Source organism: Vigna unguiculata, chromosome 3 (assembly GCF_037176805.1).
Source record: "Vigna unguiculata cultivar grain cowpea cultivar isolate G323 ecotype 2 chromosome 3, ASM3717680v1, whole genome shotgun sequence".
NCBI classification, from domain to species: Eukaryota; Viridiplantae; Streptophyta; class Magnoliopsida; order Fabales; family Fabaceae; genus Vigna; species Vigna unguiculata.
The window spans coordinates 61069674-61095581 of record NC_140794.1 but is presented as its reverse complement, the minus strand read 5'-3'; the positions used below and the strand labels follow the sequence as shown (position 1 = coordinate 61095581).

Here is a 25908-nt window from a genome sequence, read left to right as displayed (position 1 = left end):
AATTTCACAAAAACAAAAACACTAGCCACGAAGGCTCCATTAATTAACATTAGTAATAAGCACAAAATTCCACCTATTACACCTCTGGATTTTGTTTTGCACGAGGAGATTGGGTTTCGAAATTTTAAATTTTAACCTATCAGTATTAAGTAATTCTAGTTTATTCAGATTTTTCGATTTTTTGTAGCAACTCAAGTCAAGTAAATCATATTTGACGTGAGACACTTTTTTCATGCAGAAGACTTGCGGATATTTTTTTTCTTTTCATTATTATTGCAATATATGGATGTAAATTATTTTGAGGTGAATGTATATCTTATATTAAGTCGTAATCATCATTATCATTATCATCTGCATAATAATAATTCTTTACTTTTAAAAATAGTTTATATTTCGAAATATCATAACAAAATAAACCTAAAAAATAGGAAAAAAATAAAATAAATTGAAGAAGAAAAAAACTTATTCTCGAGTTAACATGATAATTTATAATAAGATATAAAATTAGAAAACTACTAGGATTAAAATATAAGTATAAATTGTTTCTGAGTCAAAATTACATATCCAGATTCAAAACCCAAATCAATTACAATTATAACATTGAAGATATAATAGCAAAATCAATCGAAAATTTGTCTTTGGACTTGGTATGAGTTGATTGGATGGAACAGCCTAATGGCAGCTGTATAAAAACCAAAATCTGTGACCTACCTCCAAATGCGGTTCAAGCGGCATTTTTCTTGGACATAGTGCCACAAGAGAAAGATTTCAGATTTTTTTCCAGAGCGGTGCACTTTCTTTTAATTTTGCCCAATAGAAAAAAAAAAGTCAGAAAAAAAAAATCAAATTGAAAGTCTCAAACTCAATTTCTTTATATTAATTTTTTTAACCTTTTTATTAGATCCGTATTTCGATTCACGAATTCAGTTTAAAATCATAAATTAAACTATAACGATATAATTTTAATTTGTTAAAAATGAAGAATTTATTCTCTTTACAAAATCTAATACCAGAGATAGGTCTTTAAAAAAAATCGTAGAGAGATTCAACAACATTAAAATATGAATCAACTAGTTGTTTGAATTATAGTTAAAAATATTAAATTTAGTTGAATAAAATTAAAAATATCATTTAAAGGAAAAAATTTATAATTTTACTTTAAATACAATTCACATTTGAAGTTCAACAAGACAAAATAAAAATTTATCAAACATCAATTCGGACTTTCAATACAACATAAATTTAGATTTGAACTCAAAAACCGAAAACTAAACACACACTAATACCTTAACTCAACTTTAAGACATTGCCACAACGAGTCATTTATTTTATTTAAAAATTTGTAAAACTATATTATTACTATTCTCTTTAATTTTAATTTTATTAATAATAATAATAATATTATTATTATTATTATTATTATTGAGTTGCAACAATTACATATGTCAAATTTATAATCTCGTTAACCCAGACCTCACTTTTACCTTTTCTTCTCGTACACATGAAGGTGGATAAAAAAAAACAAGTAAAAATCACCTAGGCCTTTCCTTGCCCACACCGAATCCAAACTCTCGTCACTTTTCTTTCCACAAAAGTACTCAAGTTGATTCAAAAACAGCAGAGAACAAAAATAAAATGACAGTCATGAAATCATAGACGACCTCTATCAAATAAAAAAGTTAAAGTCGTGTGCAATAACGCAAATTCCCAAAACAGCACAACTTTAAATGAAAATAATAATACTAAACTCGTGTATCAAGTTCTATTTAACCAAAACAGAAATTATTTTCAGAAAGACGATTTAACACTTGAATTGCGTGCTTTGCAGACTCTACTCATTTATCTCCGGAATATTATAAATTTTGTCGAAGAAATTTTTTAAAAAGTAAAGGCAAGATTTGACAAATCAATCAAAATGCAAAACAGAAAGGAGAATAATGTCCCCCCATCTTTTATTCTCCTGTATGGCTACATCAATCTACATTAATGACAAGGTGGACAATAACCATTTATCATTATGACTGTTCTCATCGGCCAAAAACATTAGAAGGTTAAGGTCGTATAAACAAAAGGTTAGAAAGTTATATTATATGAAAGCCAGCCACCAGTGGAAACAACCTTAAGAAGCAGCAGCTAAAGGAGGAGGGGGTGGAGCATCTCCATGTAAGAAACCGCCAGATTTTTCGCAGGAATCTTCTTCAACTTCATCTTCTTCTTCCTCAGCATCCCAAAGAAAATGAGCATAGGATGCCAGAACATAACTACAAAACAAAGCAAGCGTTTCATAAATTCACAGAACGAGTTAATCATATTACGACAAACACATTCTTAATTTCTGATCTAGGGGCCATCCCTCTCCAAATTATTGAACCAAAAATTGCTGTTTTTCTATACCAGCGGTTTTTATTGATAGGAAAATCGCGTCAGCCAGAAATTTTATTATCCTCACAAAATTCACGAAAGTAATACTTATTTGTAATATTCAATCCATGCAATCATCTCATTCTAAATAAGTTTCTTCAATTAAACACTAAGCACTATTTACAGTCCATCAATAATCAATTAGAAACTACATATATGTAAAAGTTAAAAAACTTGTAATATTTTAGTAACTGGATTATAAATATAATTAACAATAAATTATAATAAAAATCAGTACTTGTTTAAATAAGTTTCTTTAAAAGTAACTTTAAGATGATTACTATTTCATAACAATAATATGCATGAGAAAAACTTAAACGAATTATAAATTACAAATTTCTGGTACTTATTTTAGGTATAATTTCAAACAAGCCTTAATATGCAAACACTATGTTAAACAAGTGAAATTTGTCCGTAATTACTACAAAAAAAAGTTCCATACGTGTCCATCTACTGATACACGATAATATGAAGCCACAAACATGCCACACACGTACATACATATTATTAACGAATCATATCAGTGAATCAAGCATAAAAAAGAACAAAAGAAAGAGAAGATTTGATAATTGTTACCAGTCATCAGGAGCAGCTTTAACTGCTTGATCAAAATAAGTCTCCGCACGCGAAGCATCCTTATGGCTCTCCCAAATCAAATCTGCATACATCGACAGCACCTTCCCATCATTTGGATTCGCCAATATCGCTCTCCCACAGTACTCCTCTGCTTTCACATAGTCCCCAAGAACCTGCCATCAAATAAACAACTACACATATTCTCATCGATCGCTTTACACAGTATACAAGCCACTCAAATATTCGTCAACTCACGTACCTCTTTCAAGTACCTCGCGTAGTTCCCAAGAAGCAGAGGGTTCCCTGGATTAGCTTCGATCATCGTTCGGTAATACAAGTCCGTGCTATCGTTCCCGTTATTCGAATCCCAAAACCCCGACCCTCCGCCGTCACCGTTGTCCCATCCGCCGCCGCCGCTACTTCCGCCGTCTTCAGTAGACGCACTCTCTCGTTCGTCAGACTCGGAAAACGAAAACAGAGCGGAGCCGAACGACGCCGTTTTGGAGCGCGCGGAGAGATCCGTCTCCGACAGCGCCCGCGTCATTCTGCTCGGGGAAGCGTCAACTGGCGACAGCGAACTAGACGACGCCGACAACGTGAGGGAGCGCGTCCGCGGGATCCGGTGAAGGATTTCGTGTTCGTGAGGTGAATCCTTGAGGCTTGGGTTGGGGTTTGGGTTTGGGATGCAGGAGTTGAGAATCGGCGTGGACGAGCTTCGCAGAAGCATTGCGGTTGTTGTCATGGGTGTAAGGAATGTCGTTCTCGTCCTCTCTGAAACGGTCAAATGAAAAGCAAGAAAGCCTGGTTGATGACGGAGAAGAAAAGAAAGTGGAACACTCGCTGACTCACGCGTCAGAGAGGTGAGGATGGTGGAGGAGAATGGCGACGGAGCTTTATAGAAGGAAGTGATAAGTGATCTGGGCCGTTGATTTTTATGGAGTGGGGTCCTTACATGAGGCCGGGGGTTTCACGTGAAGTGGGACCCGTGACGGGATTTGGAGGCGTTGGATCTGATTTGGACGGTGGGGATGGTGCGAAGGGACGAGGTGTGGTGTGGGGTGTTTGCAGTGATGCAGATTTTTTAAGGGTGACCGGTGAGGCTGGGAAACGTTGGGGTCGCCTTCGTCGGGGCCTCTGCTTTGGATCTATGCTACGAGTCTTGGTTCAGCCGCGCCGCGAGAGATTGTTGTGGGTCCCGCTTTATGGAGTAGGGTTTTCTTGTCATTTCACCCTTCTTTGTTGCGTTGTGATGTTTTCCTATTGTCAGATATTTATATTTTTTATAATTGTTTTTGCTTCCTTCTAGTTTTAATCATTTGATCTGATATTTCTCCTATTAAGACTCATTAACTCCGTCAAATTTCTCAATTTTTTAAAATAAAATATATTTTTATCAATTGAGACTGTACAATAATTATCTTACTTTCTTTGTATGACCCACTTGCATCGTGATCGACTAATTTGGTCATGATATACTTTTTCTTAAAAATAAAAAATAAAAATCTTCGACAAAAACACTCCAATAATACAAGTTGCACACAATAGATTCTTAACAAAGTATCAATTAAAGTGATTAAATTATCAAATAACACAGTACTAGTTGAGTTAAATATTCTACTTTCCTTATGTTTCAATGGCTTTAAATGTAGTTTCAGAAAATTTTCCTCTTATTATCTTCTACGTGCTTTTAAATAGTGACAGACAATTAATTTAAAATAAAAAGACTACAATAAAATTAATCTCGTATGAATGAATTGAATTAATCTAACATAGTTGTTCCTTCAAATATAAGTACAAGTAATGATTTTTACCTTCTTTATAAGGCAAAATGCATCGTTAGATGTTAGTCATCATGGAAAGATATAACACGTGTTGTTATTCTACCATCATTGTAACACATTTATTAAATTAAAAATAATTAACGTTGGAATATGTATTTAGTTATTTCAGTTTTAGTAGCGACTTGATACTTATGCATTTTTACTTCCTTGTGATAAGAAAAAAACAAGTTAGCAAATACGTAATGAACAAATGTAAAAACAAAACAAAAAATAATATTTTTTTAGATTAAAGTAAGCAATTACATAAAAATAAATAATAAAAAAACTTAGTTTGGGAGTAGGTAGGGATGGATTGTTCATTACAAATCAAACATTTAATATTGAACTTTTGTAGATAAAATTGTATTTTTTTCCTTGATTTTTCTAATTTTAATTTTCAAGTAAGTGGATAAATTTTTCATAACAAAAACTTATGCTTTTAATTTCATCATTGAATCCAAAAATTCACTAAATACAATTACAATATTACAATCATCCCAATATTTCTTAAATTTCATCACTAATCATTTTATCTCATTTCCAAACATGGAAAAATAGATTGGGCCTGAAATTTGGCAATTCAGGTAACATTTATAATCCACCAGCTAGTCAGGCAATAAATTGAGTAAGGGATGTTAAAATTGATTTATTAAAAAAAAAAACTCTAATTTAAAAGAATTACAATTTTGTAATACTTTAATAGAAACATCGTCCAAATTGATGAAAAAACTTCTTTCTTATCCTCAATCTTGCAAAAAAAATATTTTCTTAAATGAATCAAAACTTCTATGAGGGGGCGTATGATATGACGAAAGTTAAGAAACTTATAATTTTTCAATTCAGGATGACAATAAGGTTTGTCAAAATTATGGAAAATTCAATATTATTATATGTCTATAAATTAAAAGTTAAACAAATCATACTATAAATGAAAATAGACAATTCCTTAATCATAATATTTTCTAGGTAGTTTATAGAAGCTAAAATTACTTCTAGACACAAGTAGTTTATTTAAGCTCTACATTTTAGGTACTCAACAAATTTATAAGTCAAATAACACCCAAGAATTAAACAACCATTTTCGATGTATTATTACTTGAGTTATTTTGATTACATTTTTTATTTTTGTTTTTATCACATTTAATCACGTGAAGATATTTCATTCCACCAATTACACATATTTTATTCCATCCATAAATATTTAAAAAAATCGGCTATGCTATATTTTTTTTCCTTTTGTTTGAAGTTGAATAATTTTCATTCATCATCGCTTTCCTCAATTACTCCTTTACAAGGAAGAGGCGATTGATATCCTCCTAACCTATTTTAATTTTCAAATTATTAACAAGTTACAAGTAAAAATTAAACAATTAAAATTAAAAGAAAACCTCCCAATTACAAATTCAAAACAATATGTATAATCTTTGTAAACCAAAAAAAACACAATGCGATATCTATATTAAATCCAAATTCTAGAAACTAAGTATATTGGTTCAATAACCAAGAGAAATTTTTTCTGAAGTGTTGAAAAAATGGCCATGGGCTTGTTCAATATCATAAAACATCTCATCAAACAACTAATTTTAATAATAAAAAATTGTTAATTACTATAATGACGAATTTATATATCAATTTATTAAATAAAAAATTATTAATTACTAAAATAATCATTATTATGAATAAAAATTTATAATTATTTTTTTAAATTGATCAGTAAATTTTAACTACCAAGATTTTGATTACTAAAGAAATTAGTTTATAAATTGGTATCAAAATTTTGATTACTAAACAAATTAATTTATAAATTAGTTTTTAATTAATTAGTGATTAATTATAATTTTGTATTTATAATAATAATTATTTTAATAATAAATAATTTTTTATTTTATAAATTAATCATTATATTTATTAACGATCTTTTATTACTAAAATTAATTATTATTTAAAGATTTTCTTTCTAGTTTCCTCGTGAATGTTATGTGCTAAAGGTAGGAAGAAACGAAAACCAAGTGTGTACGTGTGTTTGACGATGAAAACTGAAAAAAAAAAAGTATGCATTAAACGAGTAAGGAATCAGAAAGATTGTGAGGGTTTGTTGGATTCCCTTGTAGTCATGCTTGAAGGGAGGAAGGAACAAAAACCTAATGTGGTTGAGGAGAGGAAAGGAATGGAACCATGAAGAGAAGAATAGTAAAAAAATGCATTTTTTAAAGTGTTTTTCCTCAAATTGTGTGCTTGACCAAGGAGGGAACAATGAAAAACCTAGGCCTAATGAGTGTTGCATGTTCAAGAAGGAATCTATGTCATGCATCATGTGTAGTAGTGCAGAGGAAAGAATGGAGTGCGTGTGTATCACGTGCAGTGTATACATATGATTTTTTTACTATTTCTGGACACAATTTTCCGTTATTTATTTCACATTTCTAGCAAACACTATATATGTTTTTAATTAATAATAATAAAATAAAAGATACACATTTAAAAAAATGTCATTTTTGCTGGCTCATAATATCTTGGCATTAAATAAAGATTTAGTGAACACAAGAACCACAAAGCCCCAATCTACTTAAAGATGGTTTGTTATTGGCTATCAATCAAATTCAAACACCAAAAGCACTAGCTCATCGACATGGACAACTAATACAAATTTCTAAAATGGAGTAAAGAGAAGGAACACGTCAAATATCTTATTCAAACGTGATTAACGTATTTACTATTTTTTTAATAATTCATTCCATTGAAGAACTTAATTAAGTAACGCGTACATTTTTTTTTATCAAAAAAAAAAAAGGATTTGAGATATTACGTAATGAATCTGAACCACTCAAACTAATAACATATTATAATATCATTAGTGTGTCTTGGCCCTTTCGATATAAAAGCTAAAATACAGTACCAACCTAGATAAATAAATTTACTTCTTAAATTCCTGAAAATTTAAAATAAAAAACTGTAGGCCAGTTATATATGTATTCGTTATACAATAATATCTCTTTAGAAATCAAGTTATGCAATATGAATTATTATTATTATTATTATTATTATTGTGTGTTTATATATTGTCTTTTTTCATCTCAAGACCTTACAAAAGATGCGTAATGAAAAGCTGGGAAAAAAATACGTATAGAAAGTGTGCTACAACGTAATAAAAGTGTAAATGAGTTACGTTTTTTTATGTATTATTTGGATCTTACTTGTTAAAGGTTTAATCAATGGTTTTCCTAATTAGAAATTAGTTTAAGCGCAAGATCGCGTTCAAATTATTTAAGCCTGTTAATTTTCTTTTCTAAAAGGGAGTATGCTGGTTTTAAACTCTGTAAACTTAACATTACTGAAAAATATGTAAGCATTATTTAAAGGGGTAAATTTTTATTTAGAATAAATGATGATAAAACTACTTGAGATATTTTTAAATTAGCTTTTTTATTTGTGATATCTTATTTAATAGATAAATCTAATAAATAAAAATTCGCTTAATCATAATAAACCAAGACAGCAACATATCAAAATTAACCTTTTACAGTTATTCAAAATATACTGACCAGAAAAACTAAGGCACAAAACACATGTCATACACAGAATTTAAACACATATTAGTTTAAATTGGAAATTTGCTCATAAAGAAAACTATAAGATAACAGTACTTAAAAAGGGACTCCATGAGCAAAACCCAATGAGCATAACTAAATTGCAGCATCTCCATCATTACTACGATCACCGTGAGCAGTGACGGATCTTGACCAAAAGTGTTGGAGGGGCCAAAGTAATATAATTTTGAGATCATTAGATTCAATCATTAGTATAATGTTTCAAAAAATGACTTCTCTAACTGAACATTTTTTTATCATTAGTATAATGCTTCAAAATATGTGAAGAGGTAGAATCTATCTTGTTTTAGTCAATAATTTTCTTTTCATCCCTCTTAAACAATTAATTTATTCTTTTATTCTTTATCAATATACTTTTTTTGTAAATAATATTAAAAAAATGATCATAATCTAATAAAAATTGAGACACGTAATTATTAAAAGAAAAATATATTCATTATTATTAATACATAATACACTGTTAATTTTTTCTATATTCATAAAAAAAAGAATATACAAAAAGGTCATGAGATAAAAAAAAATAATGTTTTCATTATCAAGTAAGACAATAGACAAGAAAGGAAGAGGATAAATGAGAAATATAATGAGTTTATGTCTAACTTTTTTTCTTTTAAAACAAAAAGAAGACATATGAAAGTGAGAGATTATTACAATTTGTGAAAAACTAAAAAGACAATGAAAAGGAAAATAAAAATTGTGTTAATAAATATTTGGTTTAATTACTCTTTTGATTCATGTTTTCGTTTAAAAATGTTATCCTCCAATTTTTTTTAGTCTCAATTTAGACCCGATTTTTGAATTACATCAATTTCGTTAAATTCCTCGAGACAAATTAATGATCTTTTCATTAAAATTGAGACTCTTAATATGAATGATTTACTTTATTGGTGTAATTAACCTAATCCTGGTGTCAATTTTTAAATAAAAACAAGGACCAAAAGAAAAATTAAACCTGAATATATATATATATATATATATATATATATATTTATAATATTTAATTTTATATTTTATTATATATTTACATTAAATGTTATGTTTAAATATAAAAAATAAAAAATTTAATTTTTATTAACTTCTAATATATATTACCTACAATTTAAAAATTTTAATAAATTTTAAATATATTTTCATATTATATATATATAAATAAAAAAGTAAAAATTTGGGGGGGTCAGGCCCCTCCCTGCCCCCAAAGAGCTCCGCCCCTGACCGCGAGCTCTCACATCTGCTCACACCAAATATTTGGTTATCATTGCAAAAAGAAAAACACCTCAAGGAACATAACACAAGTAGAGAAAGGGTAAGCTAATTGCAAAAAGAAAAAGAACTACATCTATATACATATACATACATACATACATACATATATATATATATATATATATATATATATATATATATATATATATACAACACTCAAAAGAATTGTAGAACAACGCAGCACCAATTACACCAAGCTAAGCAATATCAACTAACCCATCACACAAAATGACACTCTAGACTCAATTATCCGGATCTAGACATTGATGTATGATTCTTGGTGGTTTTTGCACTTGTGATGGCCTTTACTACCTATATAGTCATTGTCAATGAATTTCACCCTACCACACAAGGTTAATCCCTTTAACTGTCATAAGAACTTAGGGTTGTTCTTAAAGACAGGACCTCTTGCCCCTCTCACCACTTGACTCATTCCACTTTACATGAGTTTTGAATGAACATTAGAGTATTAAGATAAACCTCCAATACTGATTCCTTACATTAATTAACACACTACTAACTAAATCAAATAGGATCTCCCCCATGGGATCTCCTATATTCTCACACAAGCATTTGAAAACACATATTAAAAGCCATATAACATATGTCTCTCTTGGAAAATAACTAATTCTTTTAATTTTTATCCAATCCAACTTAACAACACATTATGCAAACGATTTGGGATTTTAGAAATAAAACTGCAGCTTGTGTAAAGCTCCAAAAATTTTGTATTTATATTCAAATTAAAGATGATTGAATCAAGAATCAAATGCAACAAGAACCAAGTTAATTGAATAACTTTAAAGAAAGTTATGCACCAAACAAGCAACAAAGGTCAATGTTGTCAACAACTAACCACAAGGACCTTGCGATAAAAAATTCTCTCACTATAGAGCTCTGATTCAAGATCCGACCGATTAAAGTCAAGAACTATGTGTTAAGGATCAGCTGTTAAAATTTCAGCTCGATCCAACGGTTAAAAAAGTATAACCTTCATTTTACAAAAAGTGTGCAGTGTAGGAAAATGAGTAGCGCCTCACCATATGCTTCTTGGTTGTGAGATTTTGACTTGTTCCACTACACAATTTGGTATCTTGCACTTTTATCTTCTCAAACTCATTTATAAGTGGTTTGTAGATGATATCAAACTGATCAATTGCAACAATCAATATCTCTCATTCCAATTGCATTCTAAACTACCTAAAATTCTCTAACCCATAGATACCCAAACATGGAATTCATCCTCATTCAATGCAATCATCAATCAAACATACTCAACACATTTCAGAACGAAAATAAGTACACTCTATTTCAAAGAAAAATAATGAATTATAGCTTCCCTTACCTTGACAGGTGTTAACCCAATAACAAGCCCCAAAAGAATAGCACTACGACACAATTACAACTTACAACTTACGGAGCTGAAAAACAAAACCAAAGGAGGTGAAAATTGATACCCTAACAGAGGTTAAAGTGGAACTGAAGCTTCCAAACAGAAAAGAAACAAAAGGAGCATGAGCTTAGAGTTCTACTTACGCGAAGGATAACGTTTAGTAAGCTCAAGGGAGGATATTATTGTACCCTAGCATAGCTATTGTTTTAGACAAGGAAGAAAAGAGATTGACTATTTTTGGAAAGGAAACAGAAACGAGAGTTAATGGCTTAAAAATGAAGTTCTGGAAGTCCCTAATTGACTAACCCTAAACTCTTTAGTAAGGCCAGACCCAAAGTCTTTTCAAATTCATAAAAGGGGTCTTACATTATTTCTTTCTACTATAATGGTTTCCTATGTGCTAAAAAGAAAAAAAGTTAAGTTTAATGATTTTAGAATTTAAGGGAATGTATAATAAAAAAAAAACAATTGATATGATATTTTTAAAGATATAGGGATTTTATTTAACATTTATAAAAGTTAAATTATTAGACTATTTTATTTATATATTATTGCAACCTTATTTATAATTATCTAGTACGTATATATCACTTACTTAACCTAATTTTAAAGACTTTTTAACAAAATTTTGATCAACTATTTTTTAAACAAAAAGGGTTACATTTCCGTTATAAAAAAATTAAAACGCATATTTGTAAACACCTCTTCAAATCTCTTGAATATGTTTAGTTAGAAATGGAGAATAAATTTTATCAATTGTATTTTTTGTTCTCATAATTCAAACTTCAAAATAAAGTTTTCGTTTGCTTCTTTTTAATTAGGCCTCTTTTACATAATTTGAATTTCGTGGGTTAACATTGGATTCACATGCATAATTTGCTTTGATTTATATTTTTAAAATTTAATTATCAAAATTTATATTTCTTTTAACCAATTTACTCATTCATATTCTTCATTAATTAATACAAAAGTAATTCACTCATTTATATTTTCAAATATGCTTGTACTTAAAAATTAAAAGTTAAAAATTATAAAATTATTTATTTTAAACAACAAATTTATAAAAATTATTATTACAACTAATTTAATTAAATGAAAATAAAGTTATCAAAATCTTGCACACTAATATTATAGATAAGACAAAAGTTACAAAACAAATAATTTTTTACGTAGACCGAAGGTCGGCCTGCAAACTCGAAGATTGAACAAAACAGGTAAAAAAATTAATCAGTATTTCTCAAGGGGTTTTTCTTCCTGCACCTCCAATTTTTCTTTTTGCACCTCTAAATTTGACCGTGAAGACCATTATATCCTTCAAAAAAATATATTTTGTAGCCCGCACCCCCAAGAATTCGGTACGCCGATTTTTGAAAGTCGGTAACATCGAATTCTGAAAACTAGTGAATTTATGATTTATGTATCTTAAATTTATGATTCTCCTATGATATTTCCTCCAAATTAAGTTTTACCCAAATTAGTATGAACCCTAATTATGATTTTAGGAATTCTTTTATCAAATTGGCATGAACCTTAATTATATTTTTACCCAAATTAGTACAACCTTAAATTATGAAATTTAAAGGTTGTTGTGTTTTCTACTGAAATGGTAAAATTTATGGATATATCTTAGGTTGCATTACAAATTCTGCTACACATAATGAATTAGTTGGATAACCTTGATTTGGAATAGAAATTAGAATATCTCTGTTGCGTGAATTCAATGATTTAGAAATATTAGAAATTGAAAAGTGCATACGTGAATCAATCTATGAAAATGGGTTAAGTAAAGAAAATGAAGAATTTTTTATTTAACCAGAAAATTAATTTGTATATAAAAAAATTAAATTTGGCACTTCTAAAATTTTTATTCATGTTTTGCCATTATTCGTATCTTGAAAATCGATAAAACCGAATTTTGAAAGCCAGTAACACCGGGTTCTGAAAGTCGGTAACTCTAGTTTCTGAAAGCAGGTAACTACAAACCAAAAGGGTAGCATGGAATATTGGGGGTGTAGGAAGAAAAATTGAGGGTGCATGAAGAAAAACCCTTCTCATGTGGATTGACCCATGTTATCATTCCTACTGTATACTCAAACTTTTTCCCCCAAAATTATCTTTTATCTTTAACTATTTCTTCCACGTGCATATAACTATTACTATTTTTTATACAATCCTTTTATTCAATTTTTATTTTTCAAAATCTTTGTAAGTGATGAAGACAATTTAAAATACAATTTTAAAAATTTATTTAATTATACTTTTTCAATTACAATATTTAATAATAACTTAAGTTAATTTTATAATTTTCAAAAAGACAATATTTCCTTTTTTCTATAGCTTTTTAATAACAAATTAAATTATTTTTTTAAATCCAAAAAGTGCGAACACAAAAAACGTTATATATTTTAAATATATAAAATATCTCAATTATAAATTTTATATTAAATAGTAATACTTATATCTATTTTTTCTATATTTGTTTTTTAACTTTATCTTTTAAATATATATATATATATATATATATTTTTTTTTTTTAAATTATAACAATTATTATATTAATTTTATCCTTTCAATAATTGTTTTTTTTAAATTAAATTATTTTTGCAATGTTACCATTTTTTAAATTTAATTATTTTTTAATTAAAATATTATTTACAGAATAAATAAAAATTATTTATAATAAAATTATAAAATTTGTTTATATTTATTTTTATAATAGTAATAATAATAGTAATTTTATTACGATCGTAAGAAAATAAACACATACCACATACGCGTATAACATGTTTTTTCACTACTATTTTGTGATAATAATGAGAGATTATGATTTATTTGGTAACTGTGCAACCTTCGGTCAATTTTTTTTTTCTTTCCTTCTTTTATTCACTTTTTTTTCAAACACACTTTCTTCAACTATCTTTACTCTCACTTTCGTATGCATATTTGAAATAATTATGTAGGTGTGGCTAAAAGGTGCAGAAAGAAAAAACATATAGTGGTTAATTCAAAGTTTTCATATAATTACTAAGCTTATTATTATTTTTTATTTTTCAATTTCGGTTGACATGCATTTTAATCAAGTTCGACCACTACTTCTTTGTTTATTCCGTAAACTGAAATTCTTTCTCTATATTCTTTTTATAGTTGCTCTTCCTTTCTTTTCTGATTTTTCTTATGAAAATTTTATTTATTTATTGTTAATTTTTGAGTGAATATTCATCAAAGTTACACATGAAATAATCTAAAAAAAAAGTAAAAAATTATTATAAAAATAAAAATTTATTTTTGTAATTATCATCACAACTATTAGGTGTATGAGAAATTTGAATAGTTGTATGTCGTAATTTTTGCTAAAAAAGTTTACACTTTATTATTATGTATTTTTATTTTTCTACTTTTATTTATGGTCTTCTAAAAATATATAAAATCAATTAAGATTACAACTATACCATTTTGTTAACTATTTTTTTATTCAAATATATCAGACAAAAAAATTTATATTATTATTTATTTGTTGAATTAAACAAATTTGTTAGGACCAAGTTAATTGATACATACACCAGTGTCTAAATGCATTTGCAAGCCAGTTGTAATCAGAAGACACTTTATTCGATCACGCCATATATACGTGTGTCTATATATTAAAGTAACCTTTAATATTTTAAATATAAATAAATGTATTATTGGAATATAAGTCTTACCAACTATAATGAAAATATCTCAGAGAATGATGTGACATGTGATAAAACAAAATTTTATAATATAATTTTTTAGTTATACAATACAAGGTGTAACATGTCAACTACTTTTGCTGAAGGGCGAGATATTATTCTAAACAATTAATACTTTAACTAAAGTTATTCAATGAATAGGTATGATCCATTAATATAATTGATGACATTTTATTCATTATTCCAAGTATACATAGAAGGAGAAGACCAGAGTTGGCAATAATTTAAAAATTGACATCAATGAACACGGGACAGTTTTTTTTTTTTTTTCTCACTTCAAACACTTTCTAATCATAAAGTGTATTATGAAATTTTCTTTTTTCCAAAAATGATAAAGTTTGGTTTCAACTTTCACTCGTATACAATTGAATAAAGTTTGGTTGCAAAAAGTAAGGCTATCTTCACACAAACAAAAGAAGAAAAAAGAAAGAAGGAAAGGGACAACACATCTATTTTGTCAATTCTAAATTTTGAAATAGACATTTATTTTTTTACATCATTACTAAAATAATAATCATATTTTTATTTTATTTATATTGATATTTATAGTAAAATAATAATCATATTTTTTATTTATTTATAAAGAAAATAAGTGGAAATGAATGTTGACGAAGTGAAGTAAGAAAAGTGATTTCACGAATTTCATGGATTCTACCATTTGAGAAATCCTTTTTTGCTTATGATCTAGAGATGAATTTTTGTGCGTTTTTCAAAAGTTTAAATGAAAATTGTAATAATCTGATTTTTCATTGAATTAGAAGAAAATAAAATTATTATCCTCCATTTCTCTACAAATAAACACATTAAAAAAATTTCTCTTAACATAAAGTTTAAAAAATACTAAAGTATGTTGAAGATGTTATATATAAATTCTATATGTATTTGTACAAGAGATGATAATATATGTTAATGTCACCTTAATAGTTGATAAGAGTTCATTTTATTCATTCATCACCTTTTATATATAGTTAACTAAAAGCTTTTTGATATGAAGATGTACGGTCAAATTGATGTATTTTTGACGAATTCTTGCAGAATGAGAAGAAACATAGTACAACAGCTTGAGTTCAAAAATCAAAGCTTGAGCAACTCAAAGGTGGTTTCAAAAAAATTCAAAATTTGCTTCCATAGCTTAAGTAGAGGAGATGGTGCCTAAGCCACATGAGGAAAACTCTACCATGAAACAACTTGAAACACCAAGTTCTAGAGCTCAATCATGAAACAAATTCACAATTGAAGAAAGCTTCATGATCAAACAACAGGAACAAGCTTTGAGGAAACCTTCCACGGAAAGAAAATTCACAAGTTTGGCCACCATGTTTGAAGTTAAAACCAACCCCCAAATTTTTATAAATTAAAGGGCTTTTATGAACCAGAATTCCATAGTAGATTATAGTTTTCCTCTCTCAATTCACTTGTAATATCTTAAGTTAGAGGAGACATGAGGAATGGACAACTTCTCCTAGGATTGAATGTTAGGATCATCATGAGTTGTTGAACTTCCTCATGTTAGGATTGGATGTAACTCTTTTTATTTTGGTACTGTTTTATTCAATTATTCTTTCATATCTTAGTGATTAAGTTTACATTTCATGTGTGATGAACTGATCAATCATCCATTGCATAAATAACTTGAGTTATGTAAAAGTTAATTCATCTTATAGATCCAATTGAATCATTTCAAGCTCTTAGGAGGCAGACATACCCTTATATGACTTAGCTGGTGTAAAGGGTCTTAATCGTTAATGCAAAATTTGAATATCTTTAGATCCTAGTCTTCGAGACATGGGCCCAGGATTACATTACTATACTTTCAGGAACAATAAATGAACTTTGTTAATTCAATGAAACACTAACTATGCATAATAATATAGTAATGAAATTCAATCCTAACACGTTTTATACCACTGAATTATTTAGTGTTAAGTAAGAGTTATGGATTATTATCACTTTACAATCAAAGCAATCACAAATCCAAATAGTATCACGAGTTTTGATGAAAGTTATTCACATCCATGTGTATATGACACTTAGTACCACAATCAAATTAATGCACTTGCTGGTGTGATTAATCTCAAACCGGGACATCATCAATACCCTCCTTTATTAGATTTGTGTTATTATTCATCTATGTGTACCAAGTATATTTATATCATACTATCTTACGGATAAAACAAAATGATAAGCTACTAAAATAATTATACTAAAATAAATAATATACATAATATATAAATAATTTCATAATTCAATCTTTTTTTTCCTTCCATAAACCTTATATTAGTCATTAAAAGAATATTCAACCAAACTTATTTATTATTTTTTTCTAAAAGATTGTTATTCAATATACTTTTAGATATTAATACTTGACACAATTCAAGATTTGATTTATAAATAGATCACAAAATCAATAATCAAGATAAATTTATTACATCTTATGCACATGCTCTTATAATATTAACGTAACTCTTTCTTGGTTTGTCATCACATAATGTCTTAATTTACAATATTTAAACTATTAGTGAAACATGGAGTCTTTATTAATCATATGTTCATGTACTCAATAATAAAAAGTATTAGACATGTGAGTGAATGCAAACTCCACATCCTAAAACAAATTCCATGAGGTTAAATCAATATGAAATTACACTACTTTACCATCTTAAAGCAATGTAATTTAACCACTCTGTTCTAGAGTAGGTTTCATCATTAATAGTGCGATAATTCCATTATATACCTAATGCATCAATTAACATGCAATATTGTTTAAACCTTTAATTCAATGAGGTAATGGTTAATTTATTTCTATGGCTGAATTGTTCTCGACACATTTTGCGCACTTGCTTTCTAGATTTAAGGAGTTCAAGGAGCGATGTAGAGTCTTTGAGTGAAAGAAAAAAAAATCATTTATTTGGTTAATGTGTTGTCAACAAATGTCACACACATTTGTCCTTAGCTTGAAGAACTCAAAAAATTAAATGAAGACTTTAGATGAAAGAAAATTTTATTTCTTTAGACAAGTGTTCTCTACACATCTTATGATGTGACTCCAAGGTTGAAAAGTTTAAGAAGCAATATATTATCTATAACATTATTTAGTCTTGGAATGTCATATCTTAATAGGATTTTAATGTTTATAAATGTGAAGGGTACAATAATTATACTTATTAGATATTAGATAAATACTATCTAACAATTAATAAAAGGTGTTGCTTAGTATACAAGTTTTAACTTTACTTATGAATAGTAAGAGTGAATAGAATTTATGGACATTTTTTCTATTTCATGTGTAATTGTTTATGTGACTTATTATCTACCAGTGGTGTAGTGTGTCATCAACTTAATTATGTGACAATTTCTTCTATACTATGTTTGTCCTTTTTTAGAAAGTTTTTGGGTTTTTAGCTAAGCTTTGATGATTCAACTAGGGTAGGCACTATCTAAAAAAGTGATATTGACAAAGTTTTTAAAATTAGGATTAATAAGAGTTTAAGAGTACAAATTTAGAGGAGAATAAGGCTCTTACTCTTATGGTTATAGATTTGAGCTCTACGATTGACACTAAATGTTCCAAATGTTTTTAAGGTACATAAATACAAAAATGTAAACATAAAAACATAAAATACAAAAACAAGTGTTAATTGTTTTTTGGATTGAAGTGCTTTTGACATATTTTACACGGAGGAATTTAATTTTTAACAACTAAAAAATAATTTTTTTTTCTTTTTCTTATTTATTTTTTCATTCATCCAAACAAAAGTAGATACATTGTTTCACTTCTATCGATTTAAACAACACGTCTGCATTTATCCTATGTATTTTTTATTTTATTCCTTTCCTACTTTTTCTCGTCATTTTTCACATTTAATTATCTGTAAAAAGTTTACGCTACAAAGGTCAAGTTCCTTTTATATACGCATGTTAAAACTGAGGCTTAAGACGATGGGGACATTGGCAACTTGCCACGCCATTTTGTTTCTCTTTATCTTGTCTCACGTGTCTCCATTTTGGAGCTTAACTCCATTCTTATATGAATTGCCGCTTCATCCGTTCTTCTATTCTTTACAATTCTAGAATATTCCAACTCTCTGCGATCTTTTCTTTTCTCTTTGAAGGTCTAACAGTAAGCGAGGATCAGGTTCCAGAATCATACTGCTGGTCTCCAACAACTCAACAACGTTGTGTTCTTTGAAATTCGTTCGGAGCCAATTTCGTTTCTAGGTCATCTTCTCTGAATCGGAATTCGCCACGAGGAGCTGCAATTGCGAATGAATGAACGTCGAAAGAACATGAAGGTGAGGAGAAAGATCGGGAAGTATGAGATGGGGCGAACTATTGGCGAAGGCACCTTCGCCAAGGTCAAGTTCGCCAGAAATTCCGAAACAGGGGAGAGCGTGGCCATTAAAATTATGGCTAAGGCCACCATTCTCGAGCACAGAATGGTTGAGCAGGTTGACCTTTTTACTTCCAACTGCTCCAAAGGGAAATTATGTGTTCAATTTCCATTATATTGATGGTTTATAAATTATAACCTTTATGTTTTGGATTTTAGCTTTTGAGTCTTGTTTGGTTTCTCGTTCCTTCAAATTCATGTTGTTAGTAACGAGTATGAAGTTACATTCTTCAATTGGTATCCAAAAAACGAAATAATAAAATTAAAACAAACTAGAGGTGAAATTATTATGGGCTAGATTGTCTTTGGTTTGTGAGAAGGAGAATCAGAGGGAATGTCAAATGTTGGAGACGGAAATGGTCAGGTTGCTTGAGGGAGGCTGATTTTGAGGCATATGACATTGTCTATCACTCCGGCCTTGATCAAATCTATTCCAAAATGAGTCAAGTGAAGATTTTCTTAGAAAAACCTGTTTGGTAAAAAAGATAAAGCTCTGCACCGTTCGAAATGACTTTTGGACCCCAAATATTGACCTGTTTAAATAAATAGAAGTAATATAATGATAATAATAGCATTGTTATCATTATTCTGATATTCTTTACATTCATATTTTGAATTTGCAGTCAAAGTTGTGCATCTAAATCTATATGCTTGTCTGTGCATTTATGCCAGAATAATGATGCAGTTCGTTGTACTGAATGCTTGTTGTAATTCTTTCCATCTCTTGCTATTAGCTTTTCTAACTAGAAACATGATACCGTAGATTAAAAGAGAGATATCCATTATGAAGATTGTCAGGCATCCTAATATAGTTATACTGCACGAGGTATGTCTAGAGATATCCAATACATCAGGATTTACACCATCTTTCATCCTCTCGAATTTCTCACATTGTTCTCAAATTTTAGGTTTTGGCTAGCCAGACCAAGATCTACATAATCCTAGAATTTGTGATGGGAGGGGAACTATATGACAAAATTGTAAGTTTTTATGTTTATATATTATGATTCTTCTAAACTTTGACAATTCTCCGGTCTGACCTTAAAATTAGTAATCACTGTTGAGATGCTAACAGATTATTGTTAATGATTTGATTAGGCTTTTTATTAGATTTTGTTTGTTGTTTATGTTACAATTACACTGCTTTTGGATCTGTAGGTTCAGCAGGGAAGGCTTTCTGAAAATGAATCTAGGCGCTATTTTCAACAACTTATAGACGCTGTTGATCATTGCCATAAAAAGGGTGTGTACCATAGAGACTTGAAGGTGAAAAACAGTACATAGTATATGTATATGTGTGTGCACGTGTTTATGTTCTTGCTGTGGTAAATGGTTTAACCTTCTTTTGTTTTTGTCTTGATCAATTTGGTTTTCTTCCCTTTTGATAGCCTGAAAACCTCCTTCTTGATGCTTTTGGAAATTTGAAAGTTTCCGACTTTGGATTGAGTGCATTGACTAAAAAGGTAATAAACTAGCCTCTTATTGTGCCTAGTCTCAGAATAAAGATTTTAGAAATACCAGAAGGTGCAGAACTAACGCCTCCATCCTTTTCCGTGTCTTTCTTATAGGGTGTTGGCCTTCTTCACACCACTTGTGGGACCCCAAATTATGTTGCCCCTGAGGTAAAACTAATTATACACAACTCTAATGCCATTCCTAATTATTGCCTTTATCTTTTGATCCTCTTCCTATGGGCTCGGATTGATGGTTTGATACAATTCTCTTTATCAAGTTTATTTACGGTCTTATGGACAAATCACTGGTGATGAAATAGATAATAGTAGCAAGTTGAGGTGTTCTCTTCTCTTCATTTCGACGACCTTTTGTTTTTCTCTAAATTCAGCATGAATAGTAAAATATATAGATTATAAGCGATATTCAAACTGATATGAGGTATATATATATATATATATATATATATATATATATATATATATATATATATATATATATATATAGACATATAGACATATAGACACACACACACAAAACTAATCAGAATTTAATTTATATTCAGTATTTAAAAAAGAGGAATTAAGGAGGACATGAGAAATAAGAAATTAATCCACTTCAAAGTTAAAGTAGTCTGATATGATTCAATATATAGGGTTAAATATTAGACCTTACTCGCAAACCCTTATCTAGGAACAAGAGGTGTCTTCAGCACAGTTAATTATTTATACATTTAATGATTGGATTTGTAATTATTGCATTTTTTTTTTCATCTCATGACATTGATATATTCAATTTATATGCCTAAGGTGAGATAGTTATTTTAGGTTGCAATTTGATTGTTTCTTCTAAGTGATTTAATTATGAGTTCATATAAATTTGATTATTTTCCGCTTATTGCAATAATTTTCATTTATCATTATGTGCTTTGATTTCTCACTGAAATGATCTTTTGTAGGTGCTCGGTAATCGAGGATATAATGGTGCTGCAGCTGACGTTTGGTCATGTGGGGTCATCCTATATGTTCTAATGGCCGGATATCTTCCTTTTGAGGAGCCTGACCTTCCAACTCTGTACAGAAGGGTATTCTACATTTCCATTATAACCTGGAAGTATACTTGAAAGAGCTAGAGAGAAGAGTGAAAAATATTGGTTATGAATGTAATAGAAAAGATCAGTGGAGCATCACTTTTAACTACTTTTGAACTTTATTTATATTTTAAATATTGAACTAATCTAACTGAAGAGAAAATACTCTTTTAAAATAATAAGAAACATTATACAACATTCATCTAGTAATTGAAGTATTAATAACAAGATCCTAATCAAACAACCTTAATAATTGATATGGACAAAAATAAAATGAGCTACTAAATTCACGGATATTTTAGAGGTGACAGAAAAATTGCCAAGGTTGAAAATATTTCTGCGGCCACCATTTATCTTTAATGGGTTATTCAAGCTTTAGTAGTTGTTTACATGCTTAACTATGTAATGTGAAAAGGTGAGATGCATTGTTCTTATGTTCAATCTTATTATATAGCAGAGCTTCATTTGTTGAGAACTTGTTTTGAACCTGATTATTAAGAAGGTAAATGTGAGAAAGTAATTACGATGGATGGATTGGTGTTAATAAGGGGGACATTGATATGGTTAGGCAACAATAGTGTGTGTAGATTTTTAGAGGGAGTGGGTGGGTGCGGGAAGGGATTCTATTTTGTATGGTTGAGGATTAAGCTGAGTCTTGGGCTGAAGAATAGGTACCCCCCTCCCTTCAAGGGGAAACAAACAGTCCGGGACTGTCTGGGGTAAGCCATGTAATAATCAAATTCAAGTGATAATAATCCCTCGGACTTTTACTATTTACTTTTATGAAAAATTGATGCTCTTGTCTTTCTTATTAGATTCCATGAGGAATCTTTTGTGAGTGTGTTTAATGTTCATTTTAGGAGTATTGGCAGATGTCAATTGTTAACCAGCTGTTAACTTGTTATTGAATTTTCTTTTTTTTAACTTGTAGATCAATGCTGCAGAGTATGTCTGCCCATTCTGGTTTTCTGCTAAGGCAAAGTCATTCATACGTAAAATTCTAGATCCTAATCCAGAAACAGTGAGTACAATTTTTCATTTCTTCGAGATGCAATTTGTTATAGCCTCTGATACAGACATACACGCATTATGCTTCGTTATGAAGTGTGTGTGCTTGTAACTGATTATCCTGACACACTTTCATAGTTACAAGTGTGTTTATTCCTATGACAATGCAACTATGTAGTGAGTTCTATAAAACAAGTATAATACTTTTATTTTTGAATTTTTTGGTTTTTATTTCTTCCTTATTTGAGAAACATAAAAATTGCAAATAGTAAAAATTGAGACAATAAATAATGTTCTTCTCATTAAAGGATATTAATATTAGTTATGGCCTACTTTTCAGCTTTTGTGGCATTTTTATGCTTCTGTAAGGTTTAATGATTTTTGCTAACACTAGAATAATTATATTTTCGTATCTATAAACATTTTTTACTAGTTTTATAAGGATTCCCCTTATCTGGGAAATTTTACACCTGATTATTGACAAATAATTGTGAATTAAATAAATTATTCATATTAATTCCAATTTAATTATGGAAGTGCAGAGGGTCAAAATTGAAGAAATAAGGAAAGATCCATGGTTCCAGGAAAACTATTTTCCTGTCAAACTCGGGGAATGTGAGCAAGTGAATTTGGATGATGTTCGGGCTGTTTTTGATGATATTGAGGTTTGCTGTTTTTTTTTTGTTCTGTTCAATTTATACAAACAAAATTTATTTTTGCAACTGTATGTTTAACCCCTGCATATCCATAGCTGCAAATACATTGTGAGTGTACAATATGTTTTGCTTGTTATCCAACAGTAGTAAGTGCTTCATTCACTGATCTGGGATAGTTGGCACTTTTACATTTTTATAGGACCAATATGTTGCTGAACAGTCAGAAATTACCGAAGGAGGTCCTTTGATAATGAATGCATTTGAGATGATTTCCTTATCACAAGGATTGAATCTTTCACCATTGTTTGATAGGCACCAGGTATCGTTTTAGTTTCATCTTCCTGCCTTAGAATCTCCTGGTTCCTCTGCGTCTCTGGCTGCCATGTAACATTTTATACTTCCACCTGCCTAGGTGGGCATTAGAGGGCATCTGATTTCAAGTTTGAATCAAAGTGGGGCAAGTTGGCTGAGAGTCGTTTTTTCAAGGTTGTCTTATGCATTGCCCCAATTGATATGCTTTTGCTGTTCTAACAGGATTATGTAAAGCGGCAAACACGATTTGTCTCCCGTAAACCAGCAAAAGTTATAATTTCTTCTGTTGAAGCTATTGCAGAGTCAATGGGTCTTAAGGTCCATTCTCGCAATTACAAGGTATAACTTCAGTTCTCTACTTTATGCTATAATGTTGAGTGGATAATCCATTGGCTCAAGATGCCTTAAGCGGATAATAAATGGTGGCGTGATGTACCAGGCATTTTTTACATAATTATGAGCAGACGTACTTTCATTTAATCCTATTTTCATCATATAACAATGCAATCTTTGTTGTTTGTAGCTTCTGCTGCTCTAATTAACTATTGTTAAATTAGTCTGCAATGTCTATCGTATCATATTAGCAAATTTACATTATTGTTTCAATCACATTACATCTCTAAGTAGGGATTGCTAATTCAAGATAGGTGATTATTTGGTTCTCTAATCTAAAGACCAGCTAGGGAATAAATGTGTCTCTCGCTTTTATTTTCTTTTCCTATCATTTCCCTAAATGTAATTTTCTTGTAGGTGAGGCTAGAAGGTGTTTCTGCAAACAAGGTTGGGCAATTTGCAGTGGTCTTGGAGGTTGTTTGTTTTTTCTTTTGTCTCTGTCGTGTTTGTTATTTTTTATTTCTGCTTGATCATATGATTAAATCATGTTTGTTTTTTCTTGAAAGGTTTTTGAAGTCGCACCATCCCTTTTCATGGTTGATATTCGAAAGGCAGCTGGGGACACTTTTGACTACCACAAGGTTAGCTTCAGTATCTACACTTATCCACATTTTTTTATTTCTCAAATGCTTTCAAGCTATGCCATGGGAATCACCAAAATGAAATATGGCTAATGCCAAAAGGGAGAGTTACCAGCACAGTTGTTCATACAAGCATGTAGAGTGACATCATTTTTGCTTATCAATATTCGTGTTCCAACTTTAGTTAAAAGGAGGGGAAAAAACTCATTAAGAATTATCATTTGTTGAGAATTATATAGTTTGGGCCAAAAGTTTGGTGCTCCAATTGGGCTTGAATAAAGTCTTTAATTTGAGCCCAATTTTAGGTCTCATACAACTATAATTAAAGTCCAAAATTGCAATAAATTGACCGACTATTTTAGCTCTTTAATACTCTTGGAATTATCTTTGCATATTTTTGCTCATTTTCTTCTCCATTCATGCCCTTATCATAAGTGAGGGTTTAAATGAAAAAATAAACATGCTAGATAATTCACAATTTTTTAAGTTATAAGCTCATTAATGAATTTTGTCATCAAACATTTTGATTTGATCTAAGTTACTTAAATAAGCTAGTCTAAAGCTTGTTACTTGCCAAACCCACTTGCTTTAGTTATTAATTCGATTGTGCTACCCACTGACAGTAACTTATATATATCTGTACTTTTTGCAGTTTTATACGAGTTTTTGTAGCAAACTCGGAAGCATTATTTGGAAACCGGCAGGGAGCATGCGAAATTCTAACACGCTTAAGCAACTGACTATATAATCCAATCCTTTGAAGTTATGAACGATGCAAATCTGCTTAGAAGTGCACCGGGAGCTTCAGCTGGTCCCCGAGTATACTAAAAAGCTGGCATGCATGCTTTGTTGGCTTAATAATCTCGAGAGAAGGAAGGAAAAATACCTGTAATCCATTATTGGGTTCAGGGAGAAATATGTATAAAGAATAAACACAATGGAAACGATGATCTTGCTTTTCATCTCCACTTATGTCTCTGGGTTTGAGACATGCTCATTATGTATAAAAAAATATGCGTGTTTGATTAAGTATGAAGTGAAATTTAAGTTAACTTTTTTATTTTTTTATTTTTTAAAGGGTAAAGAATAGTGTGAAACTGTAAGAAAAATTCTGATTTCAATATTTTTAACCATACTACTACCATGATTTTGTGGGTGCAAAGTGTAGTCCTGTGTACTCAACCCCAAAATTACGCATTTTATTTGACATTTGT

At 29.7% G+C, this 25908-nt stretch overlaps 2 protein-coding genes across 5 annotated transcripts; one reads left to right on the top strand and one right to left on the bottom strand.

Annotated features, from left to right (window-relative positions):
- Positions 1-1916: 1916 nt before the first annotated feature.
- Positions 1917-3952, bottom strand: LOC114178914 (Tetratricopeptide repeat (TPR)-like superfamily protein). The gene is made up of 3 exons (XM_028065061.2): positions 3257-3952; positions 2998-3170; positions 1917-2261 (listed from the first exon to the last, which is right to left on the bottom strand). Exons 1-3 carry the CDS (start codon positions 3737-3739, stop codon positions 2120-2122), a joined length of 798 nt encoding a protein of 265 aa, XP_027920862.1. The 5' UTR covers positions 3740-3952; the 3' UTR covers positions 1917-2119.
- Positions 3953-18755: 14803 nt separating this feature from the next.
- LOC114177969 (CBL-interacting serine/threonine-protein kinase 24) lies at positions 18756-25754 on the top strand. Of its 4 annotated transcripts, XR_003603253.2 has the most exons (15): positions 18756-19260; positions 19966-20028; positions 20111-20182; positions 20361-20468; positions 20591-20665; positions 20771-20824; positions 21613-21738; positions 22676-22765; positions 23295-23417; positions 23608-23727; positions 23821-23860; positions 23943-24059; positions 24471-24527; positions 24620-24694; positions 25347-25754. XR_003603253.2 is itself a non-coding variant. In XM_028063596.2 (14 exons), exons 1-14 carry the CDS (start codon positions 19078-19080, stop codon positions 25440-25442), a joined length of 1359 nt encoding a protein of 452 aa, XP_027919397.1. In that variant the 5' UTR covers positions 18760-19077; the 3' UTR covers positions 25443-25754. The 4 variants fall into 4 exon arrangements, 3 of the variants coding, with proteins under 3 accessions (XP_085527208.1, XP_085527209.1, XP_027919397.1); XM_028063596.2 differs by lacking the exon at positions 23821-23860 and having other exon boundaries at positions 18760-19260; XM_085671082.1 differs by lacking the exons at positions 19966-20028; positions 23821-23860 and having other exon boundaries at positions 18759-19260.
- Positions 25755-25908: the final 154 nt, after the last annotated feature.

What these genes read in the sequence shown, in the direction of transcription:
- LOC114178914 (XM_028065061.2), bottom strand. Translation starts at nt 3,739, where the DNA reads ATGACAACAACCGCAATGCTTCTGCGAAGCTCGTCCACGCCGATTCTC. An exon ending in ACGCGAGGTACTTGAAAGAG is followed by an intron (nt 3,171 to 3,256) that starts GTACGTGAGTTG and finishes ATTTGATGGCAG; the next exon opens with GTTCTTGGGGACTATGTGAA. An exon ending in AAAGCTGCTCCTGATGACTG is followed by an intron (nt 2,262 to 2,997) that starts GTAACAATTATC and finishes TTTGTTTTGTAG; the next exon opens with TTATGTTCTGGCATCCTATG.
- LOC114177969 (XM_028063596.2), top strand. Translation starts at nt 19,078, where the DNA reads ATGAATGAACGTCGAAAGAACATGAAGGTGAGGAGAAAGATCGGGAAG. An exon ending in CATTGTTTGATAGGCACCAG is followed by an intron (nt 23,728 to 23,942) that starts GTATCGTTTTAG and finishes CTGTTCTAACAG; the next exon opens with GATTATGTAAAGCGGCAAAC. An exon ending in AATTTGCAGTGGTCTTGGAG is followed by an intron (nt 24,528 to 24,619) that starts GTTGTTTGTTTT and finishes TTTTCTTGAAAG; the next exon opens with GTTTTTGAAGTCGCACCATC.